General features: G+C 35.6%; 1 protein-coding gene across 1 annotated transcript in view; it reads right to left on the bottom strand.

The window, feature by feature from the left end:
- Positions 1–717: 717 nt before the first annotated feature.
- Positions 718–14,326, bottom strand: part of ENPP1 (ectonucleotide pyrophosphatase/phosphodiesterase 1) — a 55,518-nt gene continuing 41,909 nt past the window's right edge. Inside the window, exons 17-25 of the mRNA XM_090279852.1 lie at positions 12,426–12,513; positions 10,894–11,063; positions 10,047–10,098; positions 8,588–8,742; positions 6,973–7,102; positions 5,605–5,685; positions 4,598–4,730; positions 2,946–3,108; positions 718–1,390 (exon numbers count right to left, since the gene is read on the bottom strand). Coding sequence (XP_090135978.1) covers positions 1,220–1,390; positions 2,946–3,108; positions 4,598–4,730; positions 5,605–5,685; positions 6,973–7,102; positions 8,588–8,742; positions 10,047–10,098; positions 10,894–11,063; positions 12,426–12,513 — 1,143 coding nt within the window. The 3' untranslated portion in view covers positions 718–1,219. The remainder of the gene's footprint in view (positions 1,391–2,945; positions 3,109–4,597; positions 4,731–5,604; positions 5,686–6,972; positions 7,103–8,587; positions 8,743–10,046; positions 10,099–10,893; positions 11,064–12,425; positions 12,514–14,326) is intronic.

Genomic DNA, 14,326 nt, shown 5'->3' with positions numbered 1-14,326 from the left:
TGGTATTAAAACAAGAACCAATGAAATTTTCTAAATTATTAAATTAATTTAGATGCAAATTATATTATCTAAAGGCCTCTGGGGCCCCAAGGCTGTGGAAGAATAAGTATCATCTGAAGGACAAATACAAATCTTGGTGTACTAAATAACAGAACACCTAAATTAGACCCAGGTAGCCTAAAAGTGAATGTAGCCTTTGAACATTCACAGGTTGGCACTAAAGGATCTAGTCCTTGCAGTGGAGAAATCAGGTTCATTTATCATGACCACCAAGTAGATAGGAAGCGATGGTGACATGTTCTCTTCAAATCTATGAAACTTCAAAATGAACCCCTCAGCACAATGTTGCTCACCGCTGGCGGGGTCATTTTTGTGCAAAGGAAAACATTCCTACCGTCTTGATGAAAAATGCCCAGTTGCAGGTATTGACAAGTTCTCTGAAGTTTCATCAAAATAAGACATTTTTAACAGTCTAAAAGAACCACTTTTAGGGCTATTTTCAACTTATGTTAATTATCAGTGAACAAGATGGGAATATTTTTCTTTTTTGGTACAAATGTAGAGTTAAATTTTATAACAGAACAATATATTCAACTCACAGATTTTCCCTCAAATTTTAACTTGTTAAAGCCATTATATATGAAGAAACCCAATCATAATTAAAAAAAATACAAACAAACACAGGATTACATATTTTGGCTTTGAGAACCTCAGGAATGTTTTGTTTCCATTAATTTTTTTTTAATTAAAACTACAGTAAATGAAATTTCAAAATCACTTTTAAAAGAATCAATGATTCTTGTGAAGATACTAATGCAACATGGATTATTTCAATCCTATTCATAAGTCTGGCATTGCCAGCTCCATAAAAGTTTATTAATGATAATAAGGTTCAAATATCTGGTGTCCAGACAATGTTCACAGGCCACTTCTACCCTTAAGAGAAGTAGAAGAGCAGTTTTAGGTTTGGTCTGTCTTTATTCCCAAATGTGAATAATTCTTACATGTTCAAACATGTGCGAGACTCAATAGGAACACTTGCTGACTGCTATGCTGAGGCCACACGTTTCCCTGAGATGGTCGTATCACAGAGGATTCCCAGTTCTAACTCTGGTCAACAGCTTCCAAACAATGCAACAGTATGAATAAAGGACTGTAGAAAAAAGAAGATTCTTTCAAAAAGATTTACGGTGAGTTTTTGGAGTTAAAAAAAAATTAATCAGTCTTCTTGGTTAAAGGTTGAAAAATGTGTTTTCAACTTTAAAATGTCTGAAACTGGCTCTTTTCTTTCTTGATAGAAGCTGAGTCCAGTAATGTGTTCAACATCTGTGATCCGAGCTCTGTGTAACTTCATCAAATCTTCAACCCATGATGATTCATGCTTCCCGTGCTGTGAGGGCGGGTGGGACATAAAGAAGCGTCACTGGAAAAGTCAGTTCACTTTTCCTACAAGCCCTCCATGTCCCCATTTTAATGAGCTTTGACACTTTCGCTCCCAAATGGCAGATGCCAGAAGATTTATTAGGCATAATCCCTACTCTTGAGTAACTCACCATCTAATATATTCTACACGTTTGTTTAATTAGATGCATCAAATTTGGGGAAAGAAAAGTATAGCTGGATTACATGCTCATTTATTGCATGGGTGCAGAAATTTCATTGGTGTGGAGTTTAAAAAATGTTGGAAAACAGAAGCAACATGAGATGGTAGGAAGAAGCTGGGAATTAGAATAAAGAAACTTGGATTTAAATCATGGGTCTACCAGGCAAACTGAGGCAAGTTATTTAACATCTGAATCCTGATTCGCTTACCTGCACCCTCCTTACAGGGTTGTTTTAAGGATCCAATGTAATGATGTGTGTAAATGTACAATACAAATACTAGTTCTTATCAGAATCAGTTAAGTACATACTGTAACGAAGAAAGGGTTGAAGGAAGTGGTAAACACAAGTTTATCTCTGGTGAGGTAGTGAAGTCTCAGCTAATATGGGATCAGTACAAAACTAAAGGCATACGCTCTGGCACACGGAAGCAGAGGTGGTAGCTGAAGCAAGTAACAGAGGTGGATGAAAATCACACACCCACAGGTTAGTGCAAATTTTTCTGAAAATAGCTACTGAAGAAGGTAGATAAATGAATGAGCGATCATAGGACTCTCCCCAGCCAAGCTCAGACAGGGCCTCATGATCCTTTTGGGCACAGAACTCTAGGTGTCTACCACCGATTCACTGAGACATTGAGAGTGGTATTTGCCAGTGTAGGTCTAGACTTACTTTGTATGACTTCAATGGATTAAAAAAGAAGAAGGAGCAAAAGAAAAAGAAAAAAACAACTAGGATATCTGGGAAGTACTCTGAAAAAAATGTTTTGACTTACTATAAGGAAAAGTGTAAAAACTGCTAAAATTTTAATGCAGTCTTGACGTTCAAAGGTTAGAGTTTAGATTTTTTAAAATTCTGAGCAAATAAAATAACATAAAACAATTATTTCTAAATATTCGCATGGCAATAGAATACAAAAAGATAATTAGGGACAAACATTACTTTTACAATAAAGCAATATATAGAAAATTAATTTGAAATGTTGTCTAACTACAACTTTAAGATTAATTTATAAGCGTGCTGACACTTTTGGAATTACAAATCCACTTTTAAAACAAAAATAAGTTTAAGTTCACAGTTCACATAAACCTAGAATTTAGTTAGTAAACCATACAAAGTCACTAAGTTTTTACATTTTGATCTGATTTTTAGTGTTTTTAATAGACAAGGGATGTCTCACTGAAGATATGTTATCTTAGAGAATCAAATTTTAAAACCTTCCTGTAATTTCACAATATATGTACGCATATATTCAAGTCATGCTTTCGTCCACAGTAATGTAAGACACACACACATATATTTATATTTCCAATGGGTAAGGTAAATTGGCAAAGGCTACTTACCACACAGCTCTCACTGTTATCTGTCCTGTGAGGCAAAATGAAAGCTAAGGTATCTAAATTTTCACACTGTGTGGGGGTCTGGGATGTATTTTTACAGCTTGTTAGCACAATGAAGAAGTGGGTTGGAATCAGAATTTCTTGATTACGGATGAGTCTGCTGTTTCTGCAAAATATGACAATATTCACTTTAAGAAAGAAATAACTATCTTCCTTTTAATGAATATATCAGTAAAACATTTTTTTCAAACACTACATCTAAAAAAAATACAGTCAAATAACTAAGTGTATTATAAAAAGTCAGTAATCATAACATGTCAATCTATTCTGCCAGGTTGAGAGAATAAGAATTAAAAGAATCAGATAAACTCAATCTAAATAATTTTTATTAGAAATTTACTGAATTTGGAATTTTTAAAATTCTACTGTAACACACTGGAACTGAGACACAAATATTTCTGAATACCTACTGATACTCATTTAAACTCTCTGTAGTTGTGGACATGCAGTGGACAGAAAGAGAACTGGTTTGAGACTTTTTATTCCAGCTGCTTCAGAGAAGCCATGCTGCTATGAAATTAATTGTTTTAACTGGATTTTCTTTCCTATACCAATAACTTTATATTTTTTTAATTGAAGCACATTCTCAAAGATATCCCAAATATATTACCTTTGCCTCATGTTAAATCTACTTCCTTTGGTCTCAAAGCTAGTTTTTCTTTTTTTTTTTTTCCTCCAGCATCTTTCAAAATTTAAAGTAGTGGGATTTTGTTTTCAAATACAGTCTTATGTAGAACCATGATATATAAAACAGATTGAAACAGAGCGCTGGTTGAAATGGTGAATGGGAAAGGAACGAAGTTGTTTTCTTTACCCATTCTACTGCTGTGGCTTATGAGGCAGTTACAGGGAGCCCTTATGCCTCAAGGGATATTAGTAAAACCTTTTGTTCTATAAACTAACGTTATAGATATAATGTAAACAGTAACCCCTAAGTCAGCCTGTGAGAGATATTCTCGGAAATGGCTTAAATCTCAGCAGAGCTTTCAGTCCCTTTTTCTCATAGCCTTACTAGCAAAATTGCTTGCAAAATCTTCTAATTATTATTTTAATAAAGATCAGCTTGTTTCTCAAATGTTTTCCATCTCTCCTTTATAAAAACAGCACCACTGATGGTCTTCTCAGGATGGTCACTGGATCATTATCTTCCAGCCAGAGTTGGCTAAAAGCTGTGGCACTCACCCAAGGCCTACAGTTCTATAACCTTGCTGATTCCTTGCATCTAGCTACACCATATGGTTCTTCATCTTCTAATTGGAAGTATGTTAATTAAGATAGTTCCTTAGCCACACATAGATTTTAAACACTGATGTTACCTTCTTAACAACGGCAGGGTTGAGTATTTAACTCGAGCTCAAGAATTACTTATCTGAGCTAAGTGGCGGAGGAACACTACTTCTTTCATCTAAAAAATATTTTCCCACACACTGAGCAGAACATTAAAATTAATCAGATATGTCAAGGGGCTTCCAGTGTAATCAGAAATGTCACATACATAAGTCTGAATAGTATGGGATAAAACAGGTTCTGCTGACTCATCTGAATGGTCAGCCCACTTGATAGCTGTTGTTAGAGGAAATGAGGTGTGTTCTTACTGCTTCAGAGTCTCCGAGGCATCATAACGCCCATCATAATCAGAGTCAAACACAGGGCCGCTGACAACATTGACGCCATTTCTTTCCTCAGCATACCTCGGCAGCAGGGTGCCATGAAAGTAGCGCCATATCACTGAAAGAAGCAGGAGGACAGTGCAGTTTCAAAAGAACAAGGAGCCATGCCATCATGTGAAATAAATCAGCACCAGGATTCAAAATTAAGCATTTGAGAGATAAAAGTCATTTGGCTTCAGTTTTCATGTGAGACCAGAGATTCACTGTTCAGCTTTGGCCTTTGGAAGGACTAACACACAAACGTGGACTTCCAACTCTATTTCAGCCATTCCCGGAACCTGTGCACCATCATGAACTTTGGCCACATTATCACTGCTAAACATTTATTTAAAAATCACGAACAGAAACAAGGCAGGTTATGTACATTTATTGTTAATATCTGAATATTCCTTTTGAAATATTCACAAGTATTCTAGATGTAAATTCGAATAAAAATCTCCTTGTATGTGCTGTATTTTCAAATTCCTTATATAACTGAAGTATAAAAAGTACATTTACTCTTATAAGACCCAAAGGCTGCAATAATTAATAATGATATATTGACAATCTATTCATTTTAAGATTAAAAATATTATCAGGAGCCTCCAAATAGTTAAATAGGGAAACAGACTGGATGTAAATGTTAGTAAACTATATCAGCTTGGTAACTTAAAAAAAGAACATTACATAGTTTTTTCACCGGAAATGTTTATGAATGTTTAAGGAGAGAGCAGAAAAACAGATATTGGAATATACCATAATTATAATACTTGTATAATTTTTTGTATACTGGAATTCTCAAAATCAAACAAATTGGTAAGCATGTATTTGATATTTAGCTATTTAATTTAGAATAGATCTTATTACATATGTTATAGCTATAAACAATACATATATACACACAAACACAGAAATTCATTAAAATTATAAGATATAGGTTTAAAACTTTTTACCTTGGAAACTCTGATACATTGGCACTATATTTGTAGTAAGCAATGCTTCAGAATGCATTTTACTTGAACCTTTATTTAGTTCTACAAAGAAAATAAAAAGGACAACTATTTAATTCTTCACAAATAACATTAGAAATTATACTTTCTCATGGGATGCAATTTTTTTTTTTTTAATAAGCTGAGTATCACCCTAAACCCATAAAACATTCCCAGGTACTGGTTCAAGGGAGAAATGCAGTGTGTTCGTTTAAGTCTTTTAACAAAATAAAAATATTTATATATTTCTTCTTGAAGATGAATTTACCAAGACAAAAACTGTAATAAGAAAGGCCCTAAATTAAACATTTCAAATTTTGCCTTATTAGTCTTATTTCAACTAAAGCATATTGTGTTGACAATCTTCTGTCCTTAAACTCTTTCACAGTGAAAAGAAAAAAACAAAACAAAACAATATCTGGCTTCAGAACAGCACTATCCAGAAAAAACATCACAGGATGTCTGCCTGGAAATACTGTACAGGGCTTCTTTGTATGGATTTTCAGCTTGGACCTGGTCTATTTTTATAATGCAATAGCCAGGTTCTGACTTCAGACACTTATTCCAAGGACTAGACTGGGTATTGAGGGTATTTGAGCACTGGGAGCCTTCTGCTTTTTGCCATTTTAGGGCTGCCTCAAAATGTGTTCTCGTTAACATACAGATTTGCCACTTTAAAAAAAGAGAACCTTTAACTTCAAAAAGAAGCCATTCCCTAGCAGCTGTGTATTGGTGAAAGAACAAGCATACTTAGGCTCTACCTTTACTTAATTCTTTGACAAATTAATTTTATTTATTTATTTATTTATTTTGAGAGAGAGGGAAAAGGAGAGAGGGAGAGAAACATCACTGTGTGGTTGCCTCTCACTCGTGCCCCCAACTGGGGACCTGACATGCAACCTAGTCATGTGCTCTGACTGAGAATCGAACCAGCGACACTTGGCTCACAGGCTGACGCTCAATTCACTGAGCCACAGCAGCCAGGGAATTTTTGTTTTTAAATAACAAAATAGTATCTCCTTCCAAAGAACCCAGATGCATTTTTCTGACATCACTGGCTTTTCTTAAATTCTGGTTAAAAGAGATGCAGAAAAGTGAAGAAGGTCCTACCTAGTGTCTGTCCTAAATCAACTACCCTCCAAACAAAAGTAAAAGTTTTCTAAATCTTGAGTTTTAGACCTCATTTTAGAATTTCCTCTAATAGTAATATTTCTCACTCATAATTTTCATCAATCAATAAATAAGATGATGGACATTGCTGCATAAGAAAGAAAATGAAGAAAGAAAGAGAATAAGGGAAAGGAAAGGTCAGGGAGGAGGGAGGGAACTTACGTGGTGGGGAGAGGAACCCATAACTTATTTTCACATTATTTTTATAAAATGAACATTTGTGGACAGGACTAAGAGAAATTCGAAGATCCTCGTAAAGGCAGTTGGTAAAGTCTTCCGTGGAGAAACTGTCCTGAAGAGCAAAATGAAATGCACCATCAGGTATAGGTGTTTAGAAGAAAAGGAAATCAGTCTGCCTATAGTTGAGGTGAACTACACCATAAAACTATGGAACTCTGGCTGTCTGTTCATGTCCTCCATCATTTTTCCATTTTCTACTATTGTATTCATCTTTTTTGTATCTGAAGGGGAAAACTCTTTACAATATTAAAGACATTGACCATTTGTTACATATATGCAAATATTTTCCTACTATGTTGTGCTAATTCTGTTTCTGTTTTATTTACTTGATTTCAAACTTTTATATAGGGAATTGCTGGTTTTTAGAGATCTGAGACTATCTTCCCTACTCAACTACACAACCCAGTGTTTTGGGGAGGAGTGGGCAGATGTAAGAAAAGCTACTGAATAGCAATGTAATGTGAAGGCCTCAGGAGTAGTGATGATTGAATTTTTGTAGCTTTGATTACATAGGAAAACTGAAAATTTAAACAATGAAAACAACATAGTTGAGGTATTAACAATAAATTGGTTGGGACCTACAAAACTGTGTAGAATGTTATACAGTACAAAGTCAAGAAAAAAAAAGTGCAAAGTGTTTACTGTGGGTTTTTTTTTAGTTCAAGTTTAAGGTAGAAATTTCATGTAAATATCTGAATGTGTGTATAATATGTAGAGAGATTTTCTACACAGAGAAATTACACATATATTCACACATATCCTTATCTTTTTACTTATCAAGCTCAGTGATATTAACAATATTTTATTTTTTAAATCCAACTCATCTAAGGACTCTCAAATCCCGTTTTTATCTTTTAAGGGCATCATATAGCTTGTCTGACAGCTTCGGTTTCTGAAAATCTGGTCAGTCTAGTTTAAAAGTTCCATTCCAAGTAAAATCTAAATCTCATCTCCTCCTTTTATTCTCTCTTCCAAGGCCTATCTTTCAGCATTGCTCTTTATACCACAGCGCCCAGGAGTGAGGAGAAATGGTGATCTTATCCTGGGATAGCTTTCCTCACTCCTCGCAAGGTTGAAATCCTCTGGTCTGGAGGGTGAACAGGATCCCCAGCCTCTCCTGCTTTGGTCTGGGGGCCTTCCCGTGGATGGATGGTATACGCAGTGAGATTACTGAGCTTTCTCCATCAGTGAGAATCCGCTAAGAGCTGAGCAGTTGAGGGAAATCCTTGTGCTCACGTTCTATGTATTTAGACATGAATAATTGTGACTGATTGTAAAAATTATTTCATGACCTTATAAGTTAAAATCATAAGATATTTAAACCAAAGGTAAGGGGGAAGACTTTACTACACAAACTTCATTTCACAGGAAAAGTAACACGCTCATAGTCTCCAAGTCACAAGCTGGTTCGTGGCCGAGCTGGGACCAATTTCCCAGACCCCTAGTTCGGTGATCTAATTTGGGATTAACAGGGAGAAACGATGCTCTCAATGTTGGTGCTTAATGATAATTTGACAAAGGGGAGACAAATACTTGCATTTCTGTCCACAGTGTAGGAGGTCCAAAGGGGCATTTGGATGTCACGGCTGTAACCGCTCACAAACTGGTGCTGGTAGAGGATACAGACAGTGCTATTCTTCTGGAGAATTCTGGGTCTTCCATAAGGCAGAGTGCCACGCTTAATACTCTTCTCTTGGGTCACAGGAGGAAAACGAAACCCCCATTTAAATGTACTTAGGATGCATGACATGACAATATATCTGATACACTCAACTAATTCTCTGGTCTACTCAACCCTTTGAAAAAAATGTTTTAACTCTAAAAAACACTAATTACAAAGAGCAGAACCATAAACAATTAAGAAAACAAAAGGGATTCACTGCACATTTTGCCCCTACAGATTATGAAAGAGCAATGTAATATTAAAGATATCACAATATACATGAAATTTCAGCAATAGGACTTAAATTATATACTAAAATTCTTTGACCTTGTTTCAATTACTCAGTCTTCAGGATGTATTTCCAGAAAGAGAATTTTCTGGATGATATATGTACTTGGAAAGCAAAAGTTCAGAACTGAAATGATGAGATTAAACTGAATAAATCAATAATATTATATAGTGTTTATTGCCCTTTTCCCAAGTGTCAGGTGTTTTATAGGGTTCTGAATAGACATCATCCAGTTTAATTCTTAAATAGCCCTATGAATTAAGGTTTATGCCCTTTTTATAGATGAGAAAACAGTTGTGTATAGGAACTAAATACTTTTTCCATGAACATGTAGTTCCTAAGCTCATATTCAAACCTACATCTACTTAATTCCAAAAGTGTCACTCTTTACCACAATACTTTAAAACCTTGGGATTATCAAAGATTTCTCCACATGAACATTTACAGAATTTTATACAGACAAGTTCAAGTAAAGAATATTACAGAATTCACCTTTTTATTCTGGCAGGAATAAACTGTGAGATGAGTCATTTAATCTATCAAAGACTCTGTCAAAGTGGATCAGAGACTGTATGGAAGTGCCACTGCACATCCAAGTCACAACTGACCAATTTCATCAAGTGTCTGAATATTCTTAATGTTCATTCAAAAGTTATGAAGAAATAATTTTTGATAAATAAATCAACTTATACTCTGTATGTAATTAACTGGCAACCCAGCGAGATAGATATTTAACAGGTATTTTAAAATGGAAACCAGAAGATTTATTATAAGCCTATAAAAATTTTTAAAATCTCAAAACAGCTTCCACTAACTATATTGCATGCTTGCATGCTATTTCCACTGTAAATATCCCTTCTTCCCTTATAAATAACAGTCTAGACTATCAGGCAAAGAGATATCTGTTTCATCAGGTGGTCCTCCACTACTCCTTTTATTTTATTGACTATTCTCAAAAATGCCCCCATACCAATTCTCTGTGGTTTGCACTGTTGAAAAAAAGCCTGTGTCCATGTTCCAAGTTCAAGAATAAACACTCCTTACCTTCTATTGTGGTCAGATTCAACTGTGTCTGAAAATCCACGACTGGAAAAATCTAAAAAATTAATAATGCTATTTTTAAGGAACACAGACATGTTTTATTTTGGTAACAAACACCTTTTATAACTTAACTATTCCATTTTAGAACAAAGAAAAAATTTAAAACCATTTTGTACAAGTCAAAATTATTTTCTTGATGAAAAAAAAAAGGTAGGAATGAAAGTTGCAAAAATACACAATATTAGCATGAGCACACTATTAATTGAAATATAAGAATATAATCGCTGCTTTAAAATGCTTATCTCTGGTCTTACGGTCTTTCTATAAGCCTAAAACAAAACAAAAAGCATTAACTCCTCCCCTAATTTCTATCTTTAGGAAGCCTGTCATTTTGTTCATAACTTGTCACATATTTTCATCCTTTTATGACAACTATTGTATATATTAAGATTGGAGAAAAATGGAACAGTGCCATGTACCGATTTTGTACCAAAAAATGATATATTTCCCTAAATTTAAAGTAGGTGGTGTTGTACTGTAGAGAAGAAATATTGTGACCGGTTTATAATCAAGACCTCACTGCTGGGATAAGAGGACTCAGCTCAACTTCTCCCAACCTGCAAGTCAAGTCACAAGACCCAGGGATAAAAATAGAGGCAAAAATGCAAAAGAAGGTAGAGGAAAAATAAATAGTAAAAGGTCTGTGTGTGTCACTGAAATTAAAAATAAAGATTATTTTCACTCTCACTCATAAATTTTAATTTAATCATGAAGTATTTCCACAGTACATGCTATGCAGAAAGTGCTATGAAAATACCCACACCAGGCTCAGCTCCTCAGCAATACTTACTGAGGGATCACAGGAGCAGCCAAGGTTACCTCTAGGGGTCCTTGTGAAGGGGCACTGTACCACTGGGCGGGCTTCTTTAGGATGCTTTGGGGTGTAAATGGGATTCTTTAGAAAGTGGTTAAGACTTCCATGAGTTCCATTATTAGGTGCAGGTGTCAAATTCAGTAAATCTGCATAATTCCAAGAATAGTCAAGACTTAGTTGAAAGTTTCAAAGTCAAATAAATAGTAAACTTGTACTGTGATTCTTATTTTTTAAAACCAAACCTATTGGAGTCCTTAACTCTTTTGGGTTTTAGAGTATTTATAACTATGCTATTCTTTTTTTTTAAACGTGAGCTTTTATTTATTTATTTATTTATTTATTTATTTATAGAGAGAAAAGAAGGGACGAAGGGAGGGAGAGAAACATCAATGTGGGTTGCCTCTTGCGCGCCCCCAACTGGGGACCTGGTCTGCAGCCCAGGCATGTGCCCTGACTGGGAAAAGAACTAGCGACCCTTTGGTTCACAGGCCAGCGCTCAGTCCACTAAGCCACACCAGCCAGGGCAACTATGCTGCTCTTAATGGAAATACTGAAATATATGCTGTACTTCTCTATAAAAATTTCTGAACTGTAATGTATATAATAACTATAGTTAGCATATGTTGAATGCTTATTATATGCCAATTACTGAGTTAATATATTTTTATTACTTAATCCTCCAACTATAGCCTATTATCAATAGTTGGTGGATGAGTAATCAGAGCACTTTGCTCAAGGTCTCAAAGATACTAGCATAATAGACCTAGGACTCAAAACTAGCTTTGTCCACATCTAATATTCATGCTTTTAATAATAATAGTAATAATAATAGCAAACAAATATAGTAAAGCACTTACTATAATGCCAGGCAGTGTTTTAAGTGCTTTAGGATCTATAAACTCATTTATGTAGAGCAGATCCCTTTAAAAGAATTATACCTAGGATATACTTAAGGTTTTGCAAATGCCCAGTATCATTATCAGAAAAAGAAATATTTAAGATGTAATACCCCACCCATAAAGTACTAATTAAGAAGCTACAGAGTAAACCAAGAATATATCTAATGGGTCTGCCTTCATTTTTACAAACTTGACATTGCCATCTATTAATGCTTGTAGAAGATCCACCTGTTTTGTCTACATCTCACAGCGCCCTAACTCTTCTCTGGCTTCCACCACGGATCTGATTCAACGGTCATATAATTAAGCCCCAGGGCTTGTCAAAGTACTGGGCTCTGGAGTACTGGGCTCTGGGGATGTACACACCTCCTCACTCTGGGTGCTGTACTTTACTGGAATGCAGCCTAGTGGAAGAATCAGATAAGTAATAAGATGGTATGTCTGGCACATATTTTCAGTGACTCTGGGTCAGGAAGAAAAATGGTGAAAATGTGAGCATCTGTCTTGCCTCATCACCATCTCCACAAAGGTGGCTATCAAGTGGCTTATCTTTGATCATCCTATTCCAGCTCTGTTTTCAGAAGGGACGAAAGCTGCCTCTTCACTTACCACACATTAGATTGTAGACTTCAATATTTTCAAAGGAATCAACTTCCATGCCGTGCTTGAACCCAGGTCCATAGCCAATAAAGAGGGCCTAGATTGACCAGAAAAGTAGCAGTTCATAAGTTCCTGTTATGCATGTAGTTAGCCAAATATAAAGCATAGCATAGGGAATATACTCAATAATACTGTAATAACTATGTGTGGTGCCAGATGTCAATAACTAGACTTACTGGGGAATCACTTTGTAAGTTAGATAAATGTCTAACTGCTACACTATACATCTGAAACTAATATAATATTGTATGTCAACTGTAATTGAAAAAGACAAAAATAATGTTTTTTAAAAGTTACGTTATTTTATCTATATTGTACATATATAACCTTGTTATATTAAGAGGAAAAATACTATGCCTAATGAGCTTTGTGGAATTTTTTTTTTTAACCCCTATTGCACAAATAATCTAAGGCCATCTGGGATATTTCTCTTAGCTTTACTATAATTCTTGACTTGACATTCAGAACAGAATTATGATGAAATCAATTTTCATCTATGAAATGGAATATAAACCTTACCCTTCCCACTTCACACAATGTTGCAGGGATCAAGTAAAATATCATTTACTTCTTATTATAATGCTCAGGCTTAAAACATCAGCAAGTTTCACGTTGAAGCATTCTGGATGGCACTGAGCTGAGCTCTTGTCTCTGTTTATGGCTTAGTGAGTTACCTGAAGACTTTTTTTTAATCATTTTTTTATCGTTATTCTATTACAGTTGTCCCAATTTTTTCTCCGTTGCCCTCCTCCACCCATCCCACTCCTGCTCCCACAGTCAATTCCCACAGTGTTGTCCATGTCTGTGGGTCATTCATACATGTTCTCTGTCTAGTTCCTTCCCCTTCTTTCCACCATTATCCCCCTCCCACCTCCCCTCTGGTAACTTTCAGTCTGTTCTATGTTTCCATGCCTGGGGGTCTATTCTGTTTGTTAGTTTATTTTGTTACTTAGATTCCTCTCATAGGTAAGATCATATGGTCTTTCACCAACTGGCTTATTTCACTTAGCATAATATTCTCTAGTTCCATTCATGCTGTCACAGAAGGTAGGAGTTCCTTCTTTCTTTCTGCTGCATAGTATTCCATTGTGTAAATGTACCACAGTTTTTTGATCCACTCATCTACAGATGGGCACTTAGGCTGTTTCCAGCTCTTGGCTATTATAAATACCAGCACTTGGCTATTTAAATAGTACCACTATGAACACAGGGGTGCATAAGTTCTTTTGAATAGGTGACTCAGGATTCTTATGGTATATTCCTAGCAGCATACTTAAAAAATGTTTAAATGCAAGGTAAATTTAAGATATTATCTCCATTTAGAATATAAGAATATCTTTTCAAATATTAACACTGTCTTGCATTTACTGTGGAGCAATATATATTTTTAATGAAATATAATATATACAAAATAATTATTAGAAATTTTGTAGGAGGTACATGTTACATGTTCATGAAATATGAATATAACAGTTTAACAAAATTTCATTAATGCCCAAAGGAAAACAGCTATATGAAAGTCGTTGGCAGCCGTCCGTCTCGAGAGACGATGGTGTAGCTTCTTAAGAGTCTATCTGCACCGCCGAGAATGGCTGTGCAGTCCAACTCGGGAGTGACACGGTATCTGTCTCCTCCCGTGTTGAATCGACATCTTGCGATGACGCTGGAGTGTCCTCTCCAGTGAAGCTGAAGCTACAGAGCCTGGGCAGGGTGATATGGAGGGTCTGCTGTTGCCCATGCAGCAGACCCCCACTCTCTTCGCAGCTGAAGGGTCCAAGGGAAAGACGGAGTCGATACAGCTTGGCTTCAGGTGCGCCGCAGGAGTTGCCGGTGTTGACTACAACGTCAAA

Source organism: Furipterus horrens, unplaced genomic scaffold (genome assembly GCF_987537825.1).
Source record: "Furipterus horrens unplaced genomic scaffold, mFurHor1.1.pri manual_scaffold_6, whole genome shotgun sequence".
In the NCBI taxonomy this organism is placed as follows: domain Eukaryota; kingdom Metazoa; phylum Chordata; class Mammalia; order Chiroptera; family Furipteridae; genus Furipterus; species Furipterus horrens.
This window is presented reverse-complemented; position numbering and strand designations above follow the sequence as displayed.